The sequence below is a fragment of the Eumetopias jubatus genome, unplaced genomic scaffold (genome assembly GCF_037043125.1).
Source record: "Eumetopias jubatus isolate StellerSeaLion01/CBP00866 unplaced genomic scaffold, mEumJub1_p1.0 scaffold_12, whole genome shotgun sequence".
NCBI classification, from domain to species: Eukaryota; Metazoa; Chordata; class Mammalia; order Carnivora; family Otariidae; genus Eumetopias; species Eumetopias jubatus.
Window position 1 is genome coordinate 102,154,256 of NW_028274818.1, and position 23,749 is coordinate 102,178,004.

The 23,749-nt window shown below is 50.1% G+C and overlaps 1 protein-coding gene across 1 annotated transcript; it reads left to right on the forward strand.

Annotated features, from left to right (window-relative positions):
* Positions 1-7,995: 7,995 nt before the first annotated feature.
* Positions 7,996-19,942, forward strand: RHBDD2 (rhomboid domain containing 2). Its single transcript, XM_028110118.2, has 4 exons — positions 7,996-8,255; positions 10,038-10,445; positions 16,212-16,362; positions 18,953-19,942. The coding sequence occupies exons 1-4, from the start codon at positions 8,069-8,071 to the stop codon at positions 19,308-19,310; spliced, it is 1,104 nt and encodes a 367-aa protein (XP_027965919.1). The 5' UTR covers positions 7,996-8,068; the 3' UTR covers positions 19,311-19,942.
* Positions 19,943-23,749: the final 3,807 nt, after the last annotated feature.

Below are 23,749 nucleotides of genomic sequence, written 5' to 3' on the forward strand. Positions count from 1 at the left end.
CCACTGAGCAGGGCGCTGGTTACAGACCCTGGGACCCTGGGATCATGACCTGAGCAGATGGCAGACACTTAACCGACGGACCCCCCCAGGCGCCCCCATCATTTTCTTTAATACACAACTACTGACCATAAGGCAACATACCAGACTCTCTGAGGAGGTACAAATTTGATTCAGATATAGGCTCTACCCTCAAGAAACCTAAAATTTCGTCATATTTGAAATTTATTTTAAAATCTACACACAGGAAAATTCATTCTTGTTGGCATACAGTTCTATCAGGTTTTTTTGTTTATGTTTTTTAATTTATATTTCTCTGCACACATTTTTTATGGAGATGAAATTTACCAACCATAAAATTCACCATTATTAAGTGTGCAGATTTAGTAGTTTTTAGTATATTCTAAAAGTTGTGCACTCTCTAAAAAGTGCAGGGGGCGCCTGGGTGGGTCAGTCGGTTAAGCGTCCAACTCTTGATTTCAGCTCAGGTCATGATCTCAGGGTGTTGAGATGGTGCAGGGCATAGAGCCTGCTTAAGATTCTCTCTCCCCCATCAACCCCTCTGGAAAACAGTATGGAGGTTCCTGAAACAGTTGAAATTAGAGCTACCGTTTGATCCAGCAATCGCACTACTGGGTATTTACCCCAAAGATACAAATGTAGGGACCCGAAGGGGTACGTGTACCCCAATGTTTATAGCGGCAATGTCCACCATAGCCAAACTGTGGAAAGAGCCAAGATGTCCATCGACAGATGAATGGATAAAGAAGATGTGGTATATATACACAATGGAATATTATGCAGCCATCAAAAGGAATGAGATCTTGCCATTTGCAACGACGTGGATGGAACTGGAGGGTGTTATGCTGAGTGAAATAAGTCAATTAGAGAAAGACATGTATCACATGACCTCACTGATATGAGGAATTCTTAATCTCAGGAAACAAACTGAGGGTTGCTGCAGTGGTGGGGGGGTGGGAGGGATGGGGTGGCTGGGTGATAGACATTGGGGAGGGTATGTGCTATGGTGAGCGCTGTGAATTGTGCAAGACTGTTGAATCACAGATCTGTACTTCTGAAACAAATAACGCAACATATTTTAAGAAAAAAGAAAAAGAAGAAGATAACAGGAGAGGAAGAAAAGGGGAGTATGTCAGAGGGGGAGACGAACCATGAGAGATGATGGACTCTGAAAAACAAACTGAGGGTTCTAGAGGGGAGAGGGGTAGGGGAATGGGTCAGCCTGGTGATGGGTATTGAGGAGGGCACGTTCTGCATGGAGCACTGGGTGTTATGAACAAACAATGAATCATGGAACACTGCACCAAAAACTAATGATGTAATATATGGTGATTAACATAACAATAAAAAAAGATTCTCTCTCCCTCTCCCTCTTTCCCTACGTGTTCCTGCATGCACACAGGTTCTCTCTCTCTCTCAAAAAAAATTTAGGCAATCATCACCATTAATTCTAGAACATTTTTATCACCCCAAAAAAGACACCATACCCATTAGCACTCACTCCCCCTCCCCCCCACACCTTCCCCCCCTTCCCCATGCCTTGGCGACCACTAATGTGTTTTCCGTCTCTGTGGATTTGCCTACACTGGACGTTTCATATGAATGGAACCATACAATCTGTGCTTCTTTCAGACTGGTTTCCTCCACTTAGCATAATGTTTTCAAGGTTCATCTGTGTTTTAGTATATGTCAGTCCTTATTCTTTTTTATGGCCAAATATTTCCCTGTATGTATATATCCCATTTTATCTATGCATTCATCCACTGATGGACATTTGGGCTGTTTCTACTTGGAGGCTGATTATGAATAATGCTGCTATGTACATTCTTGTGTACGTTTTTGTTTGAATACCTGCCTTCAATTCCCTTGAGTATGTGCATAGGATTCGAATTGCTGAGCCATTTGATAATTCTGTGTATAACTTTTTGAAAAACTGCCACTGTATTATAGTAACTTCACCATTTTACATTCGCCCCAGCAGTGTAGGAAGCTTCTAGCTTCTTCACATGCTCACTGTCATCCCTCCCTCCTGTTCTTCCTTCCTCTCTCTTTCTTTCTTTCTTTCTTTCTTTCTTTCTTTCTTTCTTTCTTTCTTTCTTTCTTCTTTCAGTATAGAAATCCTACTGAGTATGAAGAGGTATCTCAATTCAGTTGTGATTTCCATTTTCCAAATGATTAATGAGGTTGAGCGTGTATTTATTGGCATTTGTATATCTCTTCTGGAGAAATGTTCATTCAAATCCCTTGCCCAATTTTTAAAGTGGGTTGCCTTCTTATTGTTGAGTTATGAAAGTTCTTTATATATTCTGGATACCAGACCCTTATCAAATATGTGATTTACAAACATTTCTGTCATTCTGTGGGTTGTCATTTCATTTTCTCAATGCTGTCCTTTGACACGTGGAAGTTCTTAATTTTGGTGATGTCCACCATGTGTGTATTTTCTTTGGTTGTTTGTCCTTTTGGTGTCAAAACTAAGAAACTGGTATCTATTCAAAAGTCACAAAGATTTACACCTATATTTTCTTCAGAGTTTTCTCTCATTCTGTGGGCTGTCTTTTCATTCTTTTGATCGTGTCCTTTGATGTACCAAGGTTTTTGATTTTGATGAAGTTCAATGTATCCTTTGATTCACAATTTTCTTTGTTTTTTTTTTTTAAGATTTTATTTATTTGTGAGAGAGAGCACAGGCAGGGGGAGTGGCAGGCTGAGGGAGAAGCAGGCTCCCTGCTGAACAAGAAGCCCGATGAGGGACTCCATCCCAGGACCCCGAGATCATGACCTGAGCCAAAGGCAGACGCTTAACTGACTGAGCCACCCAGGCGCCCCCTCCATCTCCGCAGCTATGACGTGTCCAGCCACCATCATCTCTCTCTAGGACGCTGTACTACATACTGATGAGACCACCTATTTTCACTCTTGTCCCTTCCACACAGCAGCCAGAGTCCTCTCTTTTCCTTTTTCCTTTTTAACGTTTTATTTGTATTCAGGCATTTGACAGGTTGGCCAACAAGCTCTTGAGAAGGCGCTCAGCCATCATGGAGAGGCAAATTAAGAATGAAAGGGACACACATCTGTATTGACAAAGACGGGAAGCAACTGAAATTTTATTTACTGCTGGTGGGAGTATAAAATAGCAGAACCACTCTGGAAAACTGGTGACTTCCAGTAAAATTCAATTTGTGCTGTTGCAGGTTGGGCTCCCTGGGAAGCACACTCTGAGACAGAGGTTAGTATTTATTGGGGGAGCAGTCTTGGGATCAGGATCTAGGGAAGGGAAGGAAGTGGACTGTGGAGGGAAACTAGGGTATAATGCAGTCTCCGTGGGGGCTCCCACCAACCCTGGGGAGTTTGAAACTGCAATGGTCATTTAGCATCATAAAAATGAATGTTTATCTCCCCCACATCTTTATATTTATGATAGTGCAGCATATCCACTGTTATTAACCTTGCTTCTCCCACTCAGCAAAATATTTTAGATATCATTCTGTATTGAGATATAGCTTCCTCAGTTTTTTGGGGGGGTTGGTTTTGTTTGTTTTTTTATGATAAGAGTAGTCCTTTGAAATGACAGACTATATTAATCATTCCTGCAATGACGGTCATCGGGCTGTCATTTGATTATTACAATCAACACTGCAATGACCGGCTTTTTATGTAAGACATTTTCCACATATGCAAGAGCATCTGTAGCTTCAAATCCTAGAGATGGAATTGTTGGTTCAAAGCTACACATGTTAGTCATTTTGAAAGACATTGCAAAACTTCCTTCCACAGAAATTGTACCAATTTTCAATTCTCTCAGCAATGTTGACAGTGCTCATTTCCCCATACTTTCTAAAACATGAATGTGGGTCATGACTCCCCCAGCTTAACCCCTCTACGCTTCTGCTGTCCCGAGAGCAATCACAGCCCTCACCGCAGCCCGGGAGGGTTTCCACTGTTTGGCTCCTGCCTGCCTCACTTTCCATGACTCACTGAAGCCAAGTGCTGGGGGAAGATCCTGAGGATCACTGTGGAAACTGGGATGCCATCCCCAAGGGCTGGGGGGATGTGTGTTTAGGCACCAGGCTTGCTGCTGGGCGCCCCCATCCTGGGAGTGTAGAACAAGAGAACTGGAGAGAGGTGGTGTGGCAAATGAATGCCACGGGAGGCTACAGTTACCTTACCTTGGAGGGTCCACCCCCCCCCCCCCACATTAAAACTATCCGGCGGGATGTGAGCCGCTTCCCGAGACGGCCAGCAGAGGGCGGTATTCTGACTTGGGACGGGGACTTTTCTCCATCACAGGGGGACCCTGCACCGAGCTGTCCACCAAGGGGCAGTAAGGACGTGGCTTGGAGACTCCAGGGCGGCTAAATGAAGCTGGAGTCGGGGAATTGGCTGCGCTTCCCGATCAGCACTGCTGCCATCCTCCCACAGCTGCCGAGGCAGGAAGGCCAGTGCCGGCTGACAAGGAGACGCGCTGCTCAGTGCGCTCGGGCCGAGGGCCGGGACCCCTTGGGGGTTCCCCCACCCCCCGCCTAGGGACCTGATGTCCTGCACCCCTGGCTCAGCCCCCCACCCCACCCCACCCCTAGCCCTGGGGAGCTCTGCAGTCATTCTGTGCCTTCTGCAGACCTGCCCTGGGATGGGGGGCGGGGCGCAAATCCAGGAGCACCCCAACCCGCCAAGATGGGTGGTTAGCACTGGTCCCAGAGCTGTCTCAGCTGTGCAAAGTGAGGCATCAGGTGCTTGGATTTGGGCATTAGGACATGGACACCTTTGGGGGGCATAATTCTGTCTCCCCAGAGAATGTAAGCTGGTAAAAGATGGACTGAGGAAGATTCTCAGGGAATAGGACACATGGGATGCACTTAGGCTCTTCTGAGTTGTTGTTTTTTTTTAAGATTTATTTATTTATTTGGAGGGCATACACAGAAGGAGAGGGAGGAGCAGACTCCCCACTGAGCAAGGAGCCTGAGGTGGGCCTCGATCCCAGGACTCTGGGATCATGATCTGAGCTGAAGGCAGATGCTTAACCGACTGAGCCACCCAAGTGTCCCGTGATTTACTTTTTTAAAAATCACCCCCAGGGTTGCCTGGATGGCTCAGTCAGTTAAGCATCTGACTCTTTGTTTTGGCTCAGGTCGTCATCTCATAGGTCATGAGATCAGGCCCCACATCAGGCTCCACGCTCTCCAGGGAGTCTGCTTGAAGATTCTCTCCTTCTGCTCCTCCCCCTGCTCTCTCTCTCTCTCTCTCTCTCTCAAATAAATAAATAAATCTTAAAAAGACAAAAAACAAAAAACCACCCTTGCTGCCGGGTAGAGAGTGTGTGAGAGGTAGAGCCAACAGCATTTCCTCATGGATTTGATCTAAAAATGTCCACACTGGTGTGTGTGCTTTCCGTCCCAAAGTCTGAAAGTCTGGCACCTGGAGAACCAGACACTCTCCAAGTGGGCAGAGGATGCCTGGTGGAACCATAAACAGAGGTGTCCCTGGGTAGCACATCTTAGGCCTGGAAGTCTCTTAGCAGACTGAGGGCAAAGCGGTTAGAACAAAAATGATTCACCGTCCCTTGGTGCCACATCCTCAAGCCGCCTGCTAAAGAATGCTCTGCTTTACTCATTCCACTTCTCTATCCCCTGAGCTTAAGAGAAGGTCTTGGTGGGCGGGCACCTGGGTGGCTCAGTCATTAAGCGTCTGCCTTCGGCTCAGGTCCTGGTCCCAGGGTCCTGGGATCGAGCCCCACATCGGGCTCCCTGCTCTGCAGGAAGCCTGCTTCTCCCTCTCCCACTGCCCCTGCTTGTGTTCCTGCTCTCGCTGTCTCTCTGTCAAATAAATAAATAAACAAAATCTTTAAAAGAAAGAGAGAGAGAAGGCCTTGGGGTTTTCTGGAGGCATAATTGGAAAACAATGAGATGGAGGCAGAGTGAGAGAGATAGGAGACTGTTGGAGGCTCCCTTGACTGTAGGATATGTGAAATCACTACCGTTCTCATTCTGTCAGGAGAGCAAGTGCAATTATCCTGGACCTGTCCTCCCCCTGCCCGCCCCGTCCCTGGTAAGTGGCAAATGTATCAACCCTCCATGCGTTTGTGTTTGTTTATGGAGACTTAGAACTGGAGTATCCAAAGTGATTTTAAAAGCCATCTATTTCCACCTCCAACCTGATGCTTGAGTATCTTCAATATTCTCATCAAGTCACTACATGGCCCGTTTGCACACTACTAGTGACGGGGAGCTCACTACTGAGCAAGGCCGCTCATTCCACAAATAGACAACCCAAACTGTCAGAAAGGTCTTCCTTATGTCATGTGGTCTCTCTGTCTTTCCTACCTTTCTGTCTCAGTGCTTCCCTCTGGAGTGACACAGAATAAATCTACTCCCTCACCTTCGGGAAAACAGTTTAGATAGTTCACAGGCAGTGGTCAGGACCCCTGAAGCTTTTCCAGAGAAGTCTCTCTGGTTCCTTTAATTAATTGTTCCTTATCAGATATGATTTGAAGTCCCCCCTCCCCCTTCCTTCCCAATCCGGGCTCCTTTTGTTAAACAAACTCTAATTTTCTTTCTTTTTTTCTTTTTTTGGTTTAAGATTTTATTTATTTGTCAGAGAGAGAGAGAGCACAAGCAGGGGGAGCAGCAGGCAGAGGGAGAAGCAGACTCCCCTCTGAGCCAGGAGCCCAAGGTGGGACTCGATCCCAGGACCCTGAGATCATGACCTGAGCCAAAGGCTGATACTTAACCCACTCACTGAGCCACCCAGGCGCCCTAACTCTAATTTTCTACATCCTTTTTCAGAGTGTGTGTCTAGAAGTAGTCCCAGATCTCCTGGAGCTGCAGGACTGGCACAGAGGAGCTGGGACCACCAACCCCTTCCTCTTTCCAGGGCCTGGACCTGGTTGCAGCAACCCCAGTTCCCATTTGCTGATTTTAGCAGCTCTGCCACACTCCTGATTCATATTTGTTGGGTAAACCTTAATTAATTTTTATGCTCACTGCTGCACCATGAGCAGCATGAGTTTAAAAACACCCAGTGTTCATTTAAATGTGTCCCGTTGCTTTATATTTATATCCGGAAAATCATATAGTTATATTTTAGTACTGAACACAGAGGATGGAAAGAATCTCAGGTTCCCTTCCTGAGGTCCATGGGAACACAGACACTGCCAGAACTACGCAGTGGGCAGAGTAGGGACGAAGAATGGGTATGAATTTCCAGCACAGAGAGCGAAGCATTGTTTATTTTTCAGTGGTCAGCATGATTTCAAGTCAAATTTTCATACAGGTAGCAGTAGGCGGGATGGCAAAGGGAAATAGTTAAAGATGCAGAAAATCGGACCCTAACAAACCGGATTCAAATCCTAATCCTACCACTTTGCCGCTTGTGACCTCGGGCAAGGTGCCTCGCCTCCTTAGGCGTGTGGGATCGGGGAAAGAATATTCAGTTGTCTAAATAGCTGTATTCGGGAGACGCCGCTTGTCGGATTTGAAGTGCTGAAATAGACCTTGAGTGTTAACGGGTTCTATTACATTCTAACGCTTCGGGCCTCATCTCCTGCCCCCTCCTCTCCAACCCAGCCACTGAAGGCTGCCTTGGCGGTAGTCCCAGCCAATTCCAGGCCCTAGCAGGGGGAGGATCTGAGTTCAAAATCCGTCTTTGCCATTCAACTGAATTACTCAAGGCCCTCCCCAGACCTCAGCTTCCTCATCGGCGTAATGGGGAGAAGCACAGATAAGGCAGGTGCGTGCGCATGCGTGTGAAAGGGCTCTGTAAACCGCAAGACACAGAATTCATTCGGTATCTGGAACGGAGATGTTGAAATCCAAACCCCGGCCCCGCAAGCCGTCCAAGCACCGCACTTGTGCGAGGCCCCAGCGTTGCACGCCAGAGGGCGCTGCTCCGACTCCCCGCGGCCTGCGCGACCGGATTGGGCAGCTCGGCGCGGGGCGGGGCCTCGGGGAGGCGGGGCTTCCGGCCGCCTCCGCCGCGGTTGCCAGGGGAGGCAGCCGCAGGGAGGCGGAAGGGAGCCGAGGACCAGCCTGCGCCGAGACGGGGCGCAGGAGCGATGGCGGCCATGGCGGCCTCGGAGCCCGGGTGTCGGAGCTGGTCCTTGTGTCCCGAAGTGCCATCCGCCACCTTCTTCACTGCGCTGCTCTCGCTGCTGGTGTCCGGGCCCCGCCTGTTCCTGCTGCAGCCGCCCCTGGCGCCTTCGGGCCTCTCGCTGCGGTCCGAGGCCCTGCGCAACTGGCAAGGTGAGCAGGGGCGGGGCCGGGCCAGTGGGGCCAGCCCTCTTCCTCCCACCTCGCCAGGCCCTGGGCTCCGGCCTCCCCGCGCCCGCGCCGTCGGCGCTCACCTCCAGCCACTCCGCCCGCACCATCGTTCTCCCCGCCCGGAGGACCAGCCCCGTATCCCGCGTCTTTGTCCCTCCAGAGTCCCATCTTCGTCATCACTGTAATCCTTCCCTACCCGAATTCGTCCCCTTTTCCCGGCGCCGCCCGTCTGGTCAAGGCCCCGCATCCATTCGCTGGCAAACCGGCTTCGTTCACCCAGGCTGGCTCCCCGAGGATTTTTCCTCTCCTTCTCCCCGTCACATACACACCGACGTTTGCTGGAGGGCCTAACTCCCCCTCCCCCCGCCCCCTGGGAACAATGTTTCTCTCTCCATCAAGACATTTGAGCATCGTCTGTGGCTACCCCTAGAAGCGTCCTGGCCTCTTTGGGGTTTAGAATTTCGTCTGCTTCCTCGTGTGCATCTTAACCCTGGCTCTGATTCCCAACTCCTGGCGGGGGGGGCGGGGGGAGGCATCTTGTGCCTTGGGAAAGGTGTTTGTATCATCTACGGCTGAGGAATTTTGCAGATCGATCAGTATAAACGTCTGCTCATGAGAGACAAACCTAGTTTCTGTCTCTTCCCCCTTCTTTTCTGGGGAAGAAAATTGTATAGCTTTTGTTATTTCGCAAAGCACACTCACGAGCATTAATCTCGATCCCATGACGTAGGCTTTATTATTCTCCATTATTTAGGTGAAACAGGCTTTAATGTGGAGGAGTCGCAGAGCTATCAAGTCATGCAATTGAGACAGCAACAGGTTTTTTTTTTATTGTGTGTTGTTTTGGAACTGGACCCTTGGGGGTGTCTAATACTGAAACCGTATAGGGTTGCTTCTAGAATTTTCACATTTATACTGGGAATTTCAGTTTGTACTTGGAATGATTTCAGCAAATAATGAAGTATTCTTGAGATGATGCAGCCTTACAGAGATGGCCTGAGGCATAAGGTTCATAGCCTGCCTCCCTGCTCAAACTCTTCGCCCTGCCCTGGATACACAGAGCACATCCTCGTAGACAAATGCAAAATGTCAGTGTCAGTGGAGCTCCCCTTACCCCCCTTTAGTTCACAGCTTCTCTGAGTGTGGGGTTCATGGGCATATCAAGCATTGCTCTATCTGTAAGGTTGGATACGCGCCTTCAAGGAAGACTTCTGAGTTCTCTATATAATTAGTGATAGTTTTATGATCTTTTTAGGTACAAAATAATTCATGGTCCCTTTTTTCTTCCTCTGAACAGCCACTATGGAAGGAGAGGTCAGGATTACAGCCGAGGAGACTGGCACAAAGAGTGTTAAGTGACACCCACTCAATCCACCCTGAAGCTGTTACAATTAATTAACCCTCAAACTGCCCGGTGAGATAGGTCAGTATTCAAACCTAAAAAAAAAAAAAAAAAAAAGGATTCTAAAGCACATTACAAATTCAAAGACCATCCCATGCCAAAAAGTGTTATTTTTTTTTTCCCCACGTGGAAGCTAGTCACGGACTTGCTCCAGGTCCGGGAAAGAGCAAGGATTGGATGTTCACAGCTCTCCTTTGAGTCTTGGGTCCTTCACTGTTGCCTCCCCCTGCCCTGTTGTGGCTCCTGGCTGGTTTTCGCCGGCCCTGACAGCCAGCTCCTCCCCCTTTCCGAGGTGGGTTGTAACCTGGCTCGCCCTCCTTAGAGCCCCCACTGCCAAGCCTCTAACCCTGCTCCCTCTGCAGTTTACAGGCTGGTGACGTACATCTTTGTCTATGAGAATCCTGTCTCCCTGCTCTGCGGTGCTATTATCATCTGGCGTTTTGCTGGCAATTTCGAGAGAACCGTGGGCACCGTCCGCCATTGCTTCTTCACCGTGGTCTTCGCCGTCTTCTCTGCCATCATCTTCCTGTCATGTGAAGCCGTGTCCTCGCTGTCGAAGCTGGGGGAGGTGGAGGATGCCAGAGGTTTCACCCCGGTGGCTTTTGCCATGCTGGGAGTCAACTCTGTCCGCTCCCGCGTGCGGAGGGCCCTGGTCTTTGGCGTGGTCGTGCCTTCAATGCTGGTGCCGTGGCTCCTGCTATGCGCCTCCTGGCTCATCCCCCAGACCTCCTTCCTCAGTAATGTCTGTGGACTTGGAATTGGGCTAGCGTGTATCCTTCCTGGAAGGGAATTGGAGGGTGGTGACATGCCAAAGAGCGAACCAAGTTGGGGGGCCCGGGGCGGGGGGGGGGTCATAGATAGAGCCGTCAGCTCAGGTGGAGGTAATGTGGATTCTAGCTTCAGCTTTGAAAACCATGGGGTCTTGGGTGGGTCACTTCCCTTCTCTAGGCCAGAATTTCCTCACCTGGAAATCAACATAGCTAGCTATCTCCTCACGCCAACTTAGCACTGCCAGCTTGAAATACTCTGATGTGGGGTTTTTTCCCTCGTAAACTGAGGTATATAAACCAACATTTGGCTAATTATGAGAAGAGGTTTCATTGGAAGACTCTGAAATACCCATGAGTTCAGGATGTTCCATGAAACGAAGAGAAAACAGGTTTGTTTGGTTTTGTTTGGTTTAGTCTTTTTGTCAGAAAAAAGGTTGGTTTAGTCTTTTTGTCACTCTTTTGGGTGATTAGAAACTTAGGATAAGCCTGACATCACTTGTATGATATTCTGGCAATGACGGGTGGTGGTGGGGGGGAGTTCTAAAATACAGTGTGGGTTACTTTTTTTTTTTTAAGATTTTATTTATTTATTTTAGAGATGGAGAGGGAGAGTAGGGGGAGGAGCAGAGGGAGAGGGGCAAGCAGACTCGAGCTGAGTGAGGAGCCCAACGTGGGGCTCCATCACACGACCCTGAGATCATGACCTGAGCTGAAATCAAGAGTCGGACACTTCACCGACTGAGCCACCCAGACACCCCTTTTCTTATTATATTAAAAAAAAAATGTTTGTAAGTAATCTCTACACCCAACATGAGGCTTGAACTCACAACCCCAAGATCAAGAGTTGTACACTCTACCGACTGAGCTAGCCAGGTGCCCCAGTGTGGGTTACTTCTTTTAAATAGCAGAATTGGTAGTGTTGGATGTTGAATAGGGTACATTCCTAAAATCTCTTTCAATCTGTGATTCTGTAAACTATTAGGGTAGGTAGTGTGTAAATACACACATAGTTCATTTATCTTACTCTAAAATTTTAATTTTGTTAATTTTGAACCTGTTTTTTGTAATGTATATATGAAATCTAAAGCTATGAACTCCTCTGTATGCACTACTTTGGCTGCATCCCACACATTTTGATGCTGTATTTTCATTTTCATTTAGTCAAAAGTATTTTCTAATTTCCCTTGGGATTTCTTCTTTGATCCAAGGGTTGTTTACAAATGAGTTTCTTAATTTCTAAATTTTTGGTGATTTTTCAGATTTCCTTTTGTTGATGATGTCTAATTTCCTTTCATGTGGTCAGAGAACTTTCTTTTTAAGATTGTTGTCCTTTTAATTGTTTTCTGGCCCAGCACTTGATAGATCTTGGTGAATGTTCCATGTGTACTTTAAAAGAATGGGCATTCTGCAGTTGGTGGGTATAGTGTTCAATGTATGTCAGTTAGGTCAGGGTGTTGATGTTGTTCTAGCCTTCTATACAGTTATATTGGTCTATCAGTTACTGAAAGGGGACTATTGAAAGCTCCAACTAAAATTGGATTTGTCTATTTTTTCCTTTCAATTCTTGTCAGTTTTTGCTTCAATTATCTTGAAGCTCTATTACAGGATGCATACAAATTTAGGATTATTAATGTCATCTTAATGAACTCAGCTTTTATCCTTGTGAAATGGACCATTTTAATCTCTGGTAATATTCTTTGCCCTGAAGTCTTTGTTTTCGGATATTACTATGTAGTTATTCCAGCTTTCTTTCTTAAAATTAGGATACACATGGTATCTATTTTTCCATCTTTATATTTCTGATACGTTTGTGTCCCTATATTTAAAACGTGTTTCGTGTAAAGAGCATGTAGTTGGTTCTCTAGTCTGACCATCTCTGCCTTTTAAGTGGCATGTTTAGCTCATGTACATTTAGTATAATTATTGATATGGTTGAGGTTAAGTCTTCCTGCTTGCTCTTTGTTTTCTCTTTGTCCCAAATGTTCTTTGTTCCTTTTTTCCTCTTTTCCTGACTTCACTTGAGTATTTTTTAAAGATTTACTTATTTATTTATTTGAGGTGGGGGAGGCACAGAGGGAGAGGGAGAGAGAAACTCAAGCAGACTCTGCATTGAGCACAGAGCCTGACACGGGGCTTGGTCTCACGAGTCTGAGATCAAACCTGAGCTGAAACCAAGAGTTGGATGCTTAACAGACTGAGCCACCCTGGCACCCCTTCAGTATTTCATTTTTTTAAAGATAGGGTCTTACGGGTTTGCTCTATTTGCTATTAACTATATCTCTTTGTCTTATTTCTTAGTGGTTGCTCTAGAGTTTACAATATACATTTTTAGTTTATCACAGACTACTTTTGGGTAATTTACCACTTAGTATATAATTTAAGAATCTTACAGAATTGTATTTCTATTTTTCTTCTTTCTATCCTTTGTGTTATTGTTGTCCTACATTTTATTTCTATTGCTGTCATAGGTGTTATAAACTTCACAGTACATTACTATTACTTTTGCTTAAACAGTCAATTATTTATTTCTTAATTTAAAAGAAGCAACATTTACCCACATATTTACCATTTCTAATCCTCTTCATTCTTTTTTTAAAATATTTTATTATTTATTTATTTATTTGAGAGCAAGAAAGTGAGAGAGAGGACAGTGGGGGGTAGGGACAGAGGCAGAAGCAGACTCCCCGTTGAGCAGGGAGCCCGATGCAAGGCTCAGTCCCGACCCTGGGGTCATGACCTGAGCCAAAGGCAGACACTTAACTGACTGAGCCACCCAGGTGCCCCTCTAATTCTCTTCATTCTTTTGTGTGGATCAGAGTTTCCATCTGATATCATTTTCCTTTTGCCCAAAGAACCTCCCTTAACATTTCTTATACAGTGGGTACACTGGTGACAAATTCTTGGCTTTTGGTTCTTGAAAATGCCTTTATTTCACTAAATGCAGAATTCTGGCCTTCTCTGATCTTTCACTTTTAAAGATGTCATTGCATTACTTCTGGTTTGTATTGTTTTCTCACGAGAAGTCAGTAATTCTTATTGTTTTCCTTATATAATTCATTGTCTTCCTCTGGCTCCTTTCACAATTTTTCATCATTCTTTTTCAGGTATTTAATTATCATGTGCCTTTGTGGTGATTTTCTTTGAGTTGACCTTGCTTGGAGTTGATCATTGGATCTTGGATCTGTGAGGTTAGAGTTTTCATTAAGTCTAAAAAAATTAGCATCACTATGTCTCCAAGGTTTTTTTCTATCCTATTTTCTCCTCTCCTTCAAGGGTACCGATTACACATATGTTAGACTATTTAGTATTGTTCAGTGGGTCTCTGAGGCTTGGTTTACTTTTTTTTTTTTTTAAAGATTTTATTTACTTATTTGACAGAGAGACACAGCGAGAGAGGGAACACAAGGAGGGGGAGTGGGAGAGGGAGAAGCAGGCCTCCCGCTGAGCAGGGAGTCTGATGCGGAACTCGATCCCAGGACCCTCGGATCCTGACCTGAGCTGAAGTCAGATGCTTAGTGACTGAGTCACCTAGGCGCCCCGGCTTGGTTTATTTTTTAATTCTTTTAGCTTTTTTCCACTCTCCATTTCAGTTTGGAGAGTTTTTGTTGCATTGCCTTCAAGTTCAATGATCTCTTTTTCTTCGGTAGGTACGTACTTGGCTGTTAAACCCATCCACTTAGTTTTTTATTTCTCATGTTGTATATTTCAGCTGAAGATGTTCTTTTTTTTTTTTTTTTTGTAGTTTTCATTTCTGTATTGGCATTCTTTATCTGTTCCTTCATTGTGTTTGTGTTTTCCTTTAAACCCTTCATATACTTACATATTTGTAGTAGCTGTTTTAAAATACTTGTCTGTTAATACCATCTTCTCTGTCATTTCTGGATCTGTTTTTGACTGGTTTTCCTGCTGAGTAAGGACCCGTTTTCTTCTTCACATGTCTCGTAATTTTTTAGTTGACACTAGACACTGCAAACGCTTTGTTATCGAGGGCTGAGTTGGTTGTTGGTTTTTGTTTTTATTTGAACAAGTTTGATTTTGTGTGTGTGTGTGTGATAAGCAGTTAATTTACTTGTCAAGGCATTACCTTTTTGGAGTTCTTCTCTGAATGCCCTAGGTGTTCAGTGAGGTCTCTTCACCCTGTCTAGTTAGAACTCGAGCGTGTCCCTGCCCTGTGTGAGCTCCAGGATAGCTGCTGTTCCCTCAGTAGCTGGTCTTTGCCAGACATGAGGAGTCTCTGCCCACGTGTGTGCACACTGGTATTCAGCTAAAGACTCAGGTACATTTCTAGAGCTCCTTCCCTGAGCAGCTCCCTCCTCTCTGTGACTCTGACCTGGAAATCCCAGGCACTTTTTCCTCTCTGAACTTTCTCTGTCTCTCCAGCTTAGCAAAACACACCATTCTCTGCTTGGAGTCCCCTCTCGATACCGTAGTTTGGAAAATGCCTCCAGGCACTGGAAAGCCAGCTCAGTCTTGAGGCTCGCTTCATTTGTTTCCCTTGTCTTCAGTATCACAGCCTGGCACACAGTGTTTGCTGTCCAAAGTCTGAAGACAGTTGTGTAAAATATCGTGTCCCGGCTTACAGTTATCTATGGTGGGAGGACTAGTCTGGTACCATGACTTCTTCAGAGTCCGAAGCAGAACAGATGGTTAAGAGTATTCTGAAGTCATCAGCTGGGACAACTTTTGACTTCCTCACAGCACTAGCTATCATTGGAAATCAGTCTTTGGAAATAATACTGCCCTCCCTGAAAGAACACAGAGGAATGTAGGGCCATTTTTGGTTATCACGGTGACCAGGCACTACTGCTACTTGGTGGCCGGTGGCTGGGAATGCCGAATGTCCGAAAATGAGTGGAAGAGTCTAGCCCAGCAAAGGCTTGTCTTGCCCAACTTGCCAGGAGCATTCCAGTGAAGAACACTGCCTCCAGGAACAGCTCCCAGGGCCTCCTTACCTTCTCTCCACCACTACCCTCTTCCAGCTGCTGCTGCTTGCAATTTAGGGTTCAGCACGTACCTCACTTCCTAGGGAAAGCCTTCTCGGTCTCCCTACACTAGGTGAGGGTCCCCAGCCTGATCTTCCAGTGATCAGCGTTTGTTTATTACCACTTCCTCTACCCCAGTTACTTCCCCCTTGTCTGGCACTCGTTCCTTAGTTCCGGGTGTATCACAGGTACTCACTAGGTATTCGTCAAAGGGATGGATGGATGTACGGACGGACGGATGGATGAAAGCTGAATCTTTAAGGCTAGATGAGAGCTGAATCTATAGGCAGTGGTGGGTTGACACAGGTCAGATGACCAAAGTGCCCTCAGATCACTTACTGGGGGTGGTGACCATGTGGAGGAAGTGCTGCCAAAGAGACCCACACAAGGCTCACTTGATCACATGGAGGCAGGGTGCCTTCTATTTGGGGACAAACGGACAAGAAGATGTCAGTCCCCACAGAGAGTATCGAGGCAGCCTCCTGGCTCATCCCACTGCAGAGACACAGGCATGTGCTGGTGTGACTGTAGCAGTTGGCATGAGATGGGTTGGCACGGAGCAGGCAAGGCGTCATCTGCCCTCCTCGACTGCTGGGCTCTTTGTTCCCTCTGAGGTGCAGGGGATAGAAACTCAAACCTTGGTTTCCCCTGAGCTTCAGCTTGTGGTAGAGCGAGTGCTAATCCCCCTGTGGAATAAATGCGGGCACCTGTGTTCTATGGGGAAGTGTTCTAAGGGACTCTTCCCTTGAGCTGGCTCCAGTTTTACTTAATACACCAACCTCAGATGGCCTCACCTACTGCTATTCCATTGACCTCTCAGAGCGAGTAGCCCTGAAGCTCGACCAGAAGTTCCCCTTCAGCCTCATGAGGAGGATTTCGGCGTTCAAGTACATCTCAGGCTCTTCAGCCGAAAGAAGGGCGGCCCACAGCCGGAAGTAAGTTACAAAACTCTTAATGCTTGTTCTTGAAGCCGTTCCAGGACCTGTAGAGTGTGTGACTGGTTCAGTATCGCGGGAAAAAGTGATAGGGTATGTACAGTCCCGGGCCCAGAACATCCACGCACAGAGGTCTTCTGAGTGCTCTAGATCCTGCCCAGCTGCATCTGAAGTAGGGACTGAGCCGAAAGGGGGAAGGGAAGGCATCTGAAGTGCTCACATATACCCCTGAGTGACTTGGGACAGACCGTGGGAGGGAGTGGCCCCATCAAGTGTTGTTACCAGCCCTCAGTGCTGCCCAGCACCCTGCGCAGGTCCCCCTGGGCTCTGGCATGGAGCCCTGGTGAGAAGCAGGCAGTCCACACGGCTGACTAGGCGGCTGGGACGTGAGACAGCGCAGGACCTGAGAGGTAGCGTTTTCTCGGCCACTCAGCAAGAGAAGGTAAGGTTTCGGGTCTTCCAGACCAGGCTCACAAACTCCATGGAAGGTGCTAGGCAAGCCGCCCAGGCTCACGTAGCCTCACTCTGTCCCATCAGAAAGGAGGCCCAAGGAGTACAGGAGTCTCTTTAGGTAACACAGGCAGGAGAGCCCCATCTAGAACTAGGGTCTCTTCTTTCCAGGTCCTATTCACCCCCTTTCTGCTGTTTCCCCACTGCTGGCCTGCGTCCTTCCCTGGGTGCGTCCATGCTGAGACTTCACCACGTAGATTTTCTTTCCTTCAGGGTTCCCTCCAAAAAAAAGGACTTGTGTGAAGTTCAGGTGCTTTGCAGGCAGCCTTTCTCTACCTTCAACCAGCTGTGGAATAGAGTCCACGCTCTGTGCTGGCCTGGACGCAGGGTTTCGGTTGAATTGGAAGCTGCTGTTTGTAGCTTATTTGAGGAGGCGGATGCCCCCCAGCCTTCACCAGCTCAGGGCCCTTTGACCATGTCTTTAAAGGAAGGGAACATCAGGGGCGGGGATGTTGGGGGGTACTGGGAAAACCAGAAATACACACTCACCCAATTTCAGGCAAGTGATCCCTGGGGTCTAAATACGTGGGAGACGATTGAAATTTAGTTAGGTGTATGGAGGCTTTTAGGCTTTATGTTCTCATAGACTCGAGAGGGGACTTCAGGGGTCCTTGGGTACAAACTCGCACCCTGTGAAGGAGCCCCCTCTCAGACAGCTGACGGTGGTTGCCTCAGCCTCCTGGCTGGGGGCTCATCTCCAAGGCAGCCCCTGATGAGAAAGTTCTTCCATGTGGAACGGCAGCTGCTTCGCTGTAACTGGGACACTTTGGTGCCAGGTCTGATTCTGTCTCATCATGACAAACAGATCTGGGGTCAGGGAGGTGGTGACCCTTCTGGTCCTTCCGTGTCCCTCACATGGCACGTATACAATGCTCATTATCCCGGCCTGCTACGGGCCCCCAGAACAGAACATGAGGTCTCAGTTGGCCCGACAATGGGACACAGGTATTACAACATGCGTGTTTGCTTTTGGCAGTTACACAGCGGTCTGGACACTTTTCTGGACACTCCCGGAGGCTCTTGGTGAGCTTCTGGTAATCCAGATTCTCTGCATTTTCAAGAATCCCAGAAGTGAGATGTTAATGTTATGTGCTTTGTTCCTGTACTTAAGCAGCTGATTTGATGTTTTTTTTTAAAAAAGCTTTATTTATTGTAGAGAGGGGTGGAGGGGGAGAGGAAGAGGGAGAGAGAATCTCACGCAGACTCCCTGCTGAGCTTGAAGCCTGACGCAGGCTCGATCACGCGCCCCTGAGATCATGACCTGAGTCGAAACCAAGAGTCAGACGCTCAGCTGACTGAGCCACCCAGGCGCCCCTGTAAGCAGCTGATTCGTCAGGTTGGGTTTTAACTGAAACATGTATGGATTCCGTCCGGTCCCCTACCACGAACACCAGGCGTATTGGCAGTCGCTGTCCATAGTTGAAACTCTGCGCAGAAGTTCAGAGGATAAAACCCTTGGGCTGTGTTTCCATTTGTGGTCCCAGCCACACGTGTCTGTGGCGGAGCGGGGGGTCGGGGGCGTCATTCATCTCCAAGGGCGCAGCTCCGCACATCTGGCCCATCGGTTCCTGCCGGCCAGGACTTCGAGCTGTGCGTCTTCACTCCCGAAGCCGCAGGTAGAAAACCTCACAGCAGACAAGGCCTGGGCCCAAGCCCTGTGTTACCCCACTTGAGCCCTCCTGCCCTCCCTCCCACAGAAGTTGGCCCATTCTCGTTGGGTAGCATTGCTGAGCTGGCCACATACACAGTGACGGCTGCGATCCAGTCCCATCTCCATCTGGGGGACAAACTGCTGCGAGCGGTTACACCTCAGGTGGCCTTAGTCGTGAGCCCCATGTCCCTTCATCCTACCGGCTTCCTGCGGGACTGTGAGGGGGCCCTCCCTTCTCAGGCATGTTTTCTGACGGGTTGAGCTTAACCTGTCTCCTCACTTGGTGCTTGGAGCTAGTTACAGAAAACGTCCAAAGCAGGTTGTCGCACAAAGTGGTCTGGTGACCCTGAGCCTTTCTCACGTCCAACAGCTGCTGGGGGCCTGGGCGTTACCAGCTGAGTGACCATCTTCTCTCTTGTTCCGTTCCAGGCTGAACCCCGTGCCCGGCTCCTACCCCACGCAGAGTGGCCACCCTCACCTGTCCCCGAGCCACCCTGTTGCCCAGATGCAGCACGCCAGTGGCCAGAAACTAGCCGCCTGGCCGGCTTGCGCTCCTGGCCACATGCCCAGCCTGCCTCCATACCAGCCAGCTTCCGGCCTGTGTTACGTACAGAACCATTTTGGAATGACCCCCAACTCCTCCGGCGTCTACCCGGCTTCCGCGGGTGCCTCCCTGGGAGTCCAGCCCCCCGCCCCCCTCAACTGCCCTGGCACGGTGTATTCTGGGGCGCTGGCCACGCCAGTGGCTGCAGGCTCCAAGGAGTGCTCAAGGGTCCTGATACCCTGACAGGGAATTTCTAGGGAAGTTATCTCACATCTCGGCTTTCTGAAGAAGGTCCTCTGTGAGCGGAGCTAAGATTTTCTCGACAAAAAATTATTTATCAAACACCTCTATGTGCCAGGCTCTGTGTCGAGTATTTTGATATATATCCCAATTCCAGTCCTCATGACAACTATGTGAAGTGCGGTTTATCGTCCCCAGTTTACAGACGCAGAGGGAAAGATGCTCTGTGATTAAGTCACGTAGTTCTGCAGCCGCCCAGCTGGCCTGCTTGGCCCTGGGCCCAGGGCGCCTCCCACCTGCCGCCCTGCCTCCCGAAGAACACCCGGGAGAAGAGTGCACTGGGGTGGTCGGTGGCTGCCAGGGGCTCGTTCTAGCTCTGCATTTCCTTCCTGTCTTCGTGTGTGGTGCTCTTGGTTCTAGTGCCCGTGCGTCTGTGTCTGCCCTTCGGGAGCTCCCAGCCCATGTGCTCGGCCATCCCGGGGCCCGTGTAGTGTTGCCCCCCTACAGTGACCCAGCCCCCGCCCCCCCAGCCTTCTGCCCCAGGAGCGGTGCGGTGGGCCATGGTGAACCACAGCAGCATGCTGGTGGATCCGTAGTGTTGATTACCTTTGAATAAAGAAACCGCCTCCAACCTGCTCATGGTGCGTGCTGTCTCTGTGGTCTGGCTGGGGCTAGAGAGGGCAGAGTTGGGGCAGCAGCAGGGTGGGGTGTGATGGTGAAGACAAGTGGATCAGGTTGAACCAGGCAGACGACCTCCACCCAGTGGAGATCTGACACGGGGGTGGGGGTGTGTGGGGTGGGTTTGAGTGGCGAAGGTGCTGGGATAGCTGAAGGAGGAAACGGGAAGCTTGGACAACCCTGGGATCGGCAACAGCGGGAAGCCACTGCTGCCCCCTAGGGGGCACCTCCAAGCTGGGACCACGCGAGGAGGGTTGCCTGGCACGACCTCATCCCGGTACTGGCCTTGGAAGCCAGAGGTGCTGAGAGGAGGCTGGCCCCTCTGCCCATCGTCTCATCTACTGTCTGATCTACCGTCAGGGCTTCCTGTGGGCCAGATCTGCCAGAACGCACTGGCAAGCGAGCCCAGGAAATGGAGTTGGTAGGGTGAGCCCCTCTGATGCAGGGCAGATGGAGGACAGGAATGTGCCTGAGCCCACAGGTGCCTGCCCAGCCTGAGAACTGTGGCTTCTGACGAGCCAGCCATCGGCTGGAGCTCCCCGCAGCAGTCAAGAAAGCATGCCGACTGGCAGGTGTTTACATAGACCTTACGATGTGTGACCTTGATCTATTCCAGAAGCTGGATGGCCAAGTCTGGGCTGGCTTTTTAACAGGTTCTGGGTATCGGAGGTGAGTAAGACACACCCACAAGTGCATCCGGGCGGTGACAGGCACATACCGGGGTGGCCTGCCCTGGGTGAGGGGGGTGGGGGACAGATTGTCGAGGCCTGCCCTGGCTGAGGAGTTGGGTGCCCCAACTGCAGCTGAGCGTTGTCTGTGGTCCCAGAGCAAGTCTGGCAGGGCCCAGCCTGGGACCTCTGTTCGCTAAGCACAGGGTCACACGGCGGGTACAGACTGCTATGTGTCCCCTCCATGCTTTCCCAGTCCTGGGCCTGTATCCAGCAGCAGGCGAGAGGACCACCTGCTCCCAGCGTGACAGGGTCACTTCCCTGGCATAGGGCTTTCCTGCGTGGACGGGCTGGCTGGCGCTATGGGGGCCGTGGGCCGTGGGCATGGTCGGGCTGGAGGGCCCTGTCCCGGGTCCCCGAGTCACACAGCTGGGAGGGGCCTCAGAGGTCATTCAGTGCCACCATCTCCTCCACCCCGCTTTTACTCATGGGATCCCAGGGAGGCAGGAACAGCCGGCAGCAGCCCCCAGCTCAGGCCCCTGCAGCAGTTACTGCTCTGACCCGTGCTTCCATGTCCGTGTGTTTCCTGGAACTTTCCTCGGTTTGGCCGCGGTGCCTGGCTGGCAGCCTGGAGCCAGGGCAGAGGAGAGCGGTTCCCCCACAAAAAACAATAAGCATGATCTATTTTCTAGGGCCTGGAGGGGATCCCAAGCCCTTCCCCATTTACCTGTTGTATCCAGCCCCAGAGCACCCGCTGTCCATGAACACTGAGCATGTGCCGAGGCCTCGGGCCGGGGCTAGAGACTCAGGTGAAGGTGAGCGCACGGGGCTGGCGCTCGATTAAGTAGCTGTTGAATGCATAAATGAGCAGGGGATCCCTGCCCTTGGGGAGCTCGAGGGTGGGAGCGATGGCCAAACATGGACTTGAAGCTCCATCGGGCACTCCATTGGAGGCCCCCGGACCAGTCTGGAGAGCTGGAAACCGGTTGGATGCCAAACACACCCTCTTCCCGGGGAGGGAGGCACTCAACCGCGCGACTGTTGTTAGCACGTTCAGCTTAAGGGAAAGCCATTATTCCCTGCTCGCTAGAGACCTCTCTCCTATCCCCAGGCAAGGCAGGACTCATGGCTGCCAGAGAAGCTTCCAGATATCGTCTAGTTTCCCCACTTGGCCAGCAGGGGGTGGCTGCGACAAACATCCCCTGGGGTGAGCTGTGCTCTGGAGGCTGGGGGTCCAGGAGGGAAAGGCTGGCTTCTGTCCTGTGAGGGAATCGGACCTGCAGACAATGCCAACAGCAGAGCTGAGAGCGACCACTGAGTTCCAAGCCTGTGCTAGGCCCTGGGGACCTGAAGGTGGAAAAGAACCAGCCACCAGCCACAGTTGGTTAAGGGAGATGCGCTTTATAGAGATGGAGTGAGAGATGGGAGCCCATCTAGGGGAGTCAGAGAAGACCGTCCTGAGAAGAGGAGGGGTCACTGGGCAAGGGCAGGGTGGACAGCAGTCTCAGCAAAGACTGGAAAGTGAGGCTCCAGTAGCCAGGGGAGGGGAAGCATGTGAGTATGGATGCTGGGAGAGCAGTGGGGAAGAGACAGTTGCAATAGCCCAAGCTGGATGTGGGGAGCCCTGGCCTGAGGCCCTGGCAGTGGGGCTGGACAGAAATGCAAAGCGACCTTCTGGGGTTACTCAGCTTTTCCACCGGAAGCCCCGTGCTCCTGCCCTGCCTGAGGGTGCCTACTCACTCCCAGTGAGCAGGGCGGGGTGGTGGGGGGGGGGCAGAGTAGGCTGGGAAGCAGGACAATCCTATAGGATACCTTGTGGCTCCCCCAAGGGGAGAAGGGGGAGCTGGTCTCCGAGTTGGGTGTTGGACTTGGGGCTCCTGAGACCCACAGGGGCACCTCTCCTGGCCTCCAACCCAGGATGCTTCCTGAGTCTGATATGCTGGTCCATGCCTGGACGGACGCCAGCTGCAAGAGCAGTGCCCCAACCTGGACCCGGAGCTTGGCTCCTCGGGGACTGCCCTGCCATCTCCAGAGCACAGGCCGCCTGAGACCTTGCTCCGGGGTCCTGTTGTGAGTCTAGAGCCCCTCCCCAGGAAAGATCTCCAAAGGCTTGCCTGCCCAACCCTGCCCTTGAGCCATGGCCAAGTCACTTCCTGAGGTTGCCTCCTTAATGGAACCCCTTCTCCTGGGGGCCTAGCTACAGTCCCTCCAGGAGCCAGTGGCCAGGTGGGCTGCCCTAGAGGTGGTGCCGGGACAGTTCGGGCTTTCCTAGTGTTCAGGGCTGTTGGAACCACAAAGAGCACACCCGACACAGGCATGTATAAACACAAGCACGACATTCTGAACTCACATATCTGAGTTCTCACCCACATCAATTTAACTTCAAACAGGTAGGTTTGCAAAAGGCAAAATGCACACACATGTGGTTAAGGCACACACCTACACGTATTCATACCTGTACGTGCACAGAATCATGCACAAGCTGGTCTGTGCGCAAGTACACACTGTATACGCGTTGCTTCCCGGGTGGGGACCAGCTAACCCCCTCCCTTCCCCCTGCCTTGCCCAATCGGACCCTAGCCTACCTTCCCAGTCTTCTCTCCCACCACCCTCCCGCCTTCCCCCCACAGCCCCTGCTGCTGGCACTGTGCGAATTGACCAGACGGCTGGCAGGAAGCATCTGAAAATGAGCAAACTTCAGAAACAGGCATGGCCACTCGTGGCTTGCGATGAGCAGGGCAATGGCCCTCTGGGCCCAAACCTCCCCGTCTGTGTGCCTAGCACACACTACCTGGAATTCTACCATCAGAGGCCCATTCCTGGGAATTAGGCTCCTCAAGGTTCACCATTGAAGGGGAGCTGGAAAAGACCATGATTCCAGTGCTCACACTGCACTCAGAAACGTGAGGCCCGGAGAGGGGAACTTCTTTGGCTAAGGACACACAGTAGAGAACCCAGGTCCCCTGACTCTTGTCTTTGCTCTGCTGTTCTGGCCGCCGGGTGGAGGAGCGGGCTCGTGGACAGCCAGGACAACAAGCAGGGACTCCCGTGTGTCCCAGCTGAGTCTGCTGGAGCGTGTCGGCCTCGGGAGCCTAG

Excerpts from the sequence above, each read along its gene's own strand:
- RHBDD2 (XM_028110118.2), top strand. The coding sequence starts at position 8,069 with ATGGCGGCCATGGCGGCCTCGGAGCCCGGGTGTCGGAGCTGGTCCTTG. Across the intron at positions 10,446-16,211 it reads ACTTGGAATTGGGCTAGCGT|ATGGCCTCACCTACTGCTAT; the intron begins GTATCCTTCCTG and ends CACCAACCTCAG. Across the intron at positions 16,363-18,952 it reads AGGGCGGCCCACAGCCGGAA|GCTGAACCCCGTGCCCGGCT; the intron begins GTAAGTTACAAA and ends GTTCCGTTCCAG.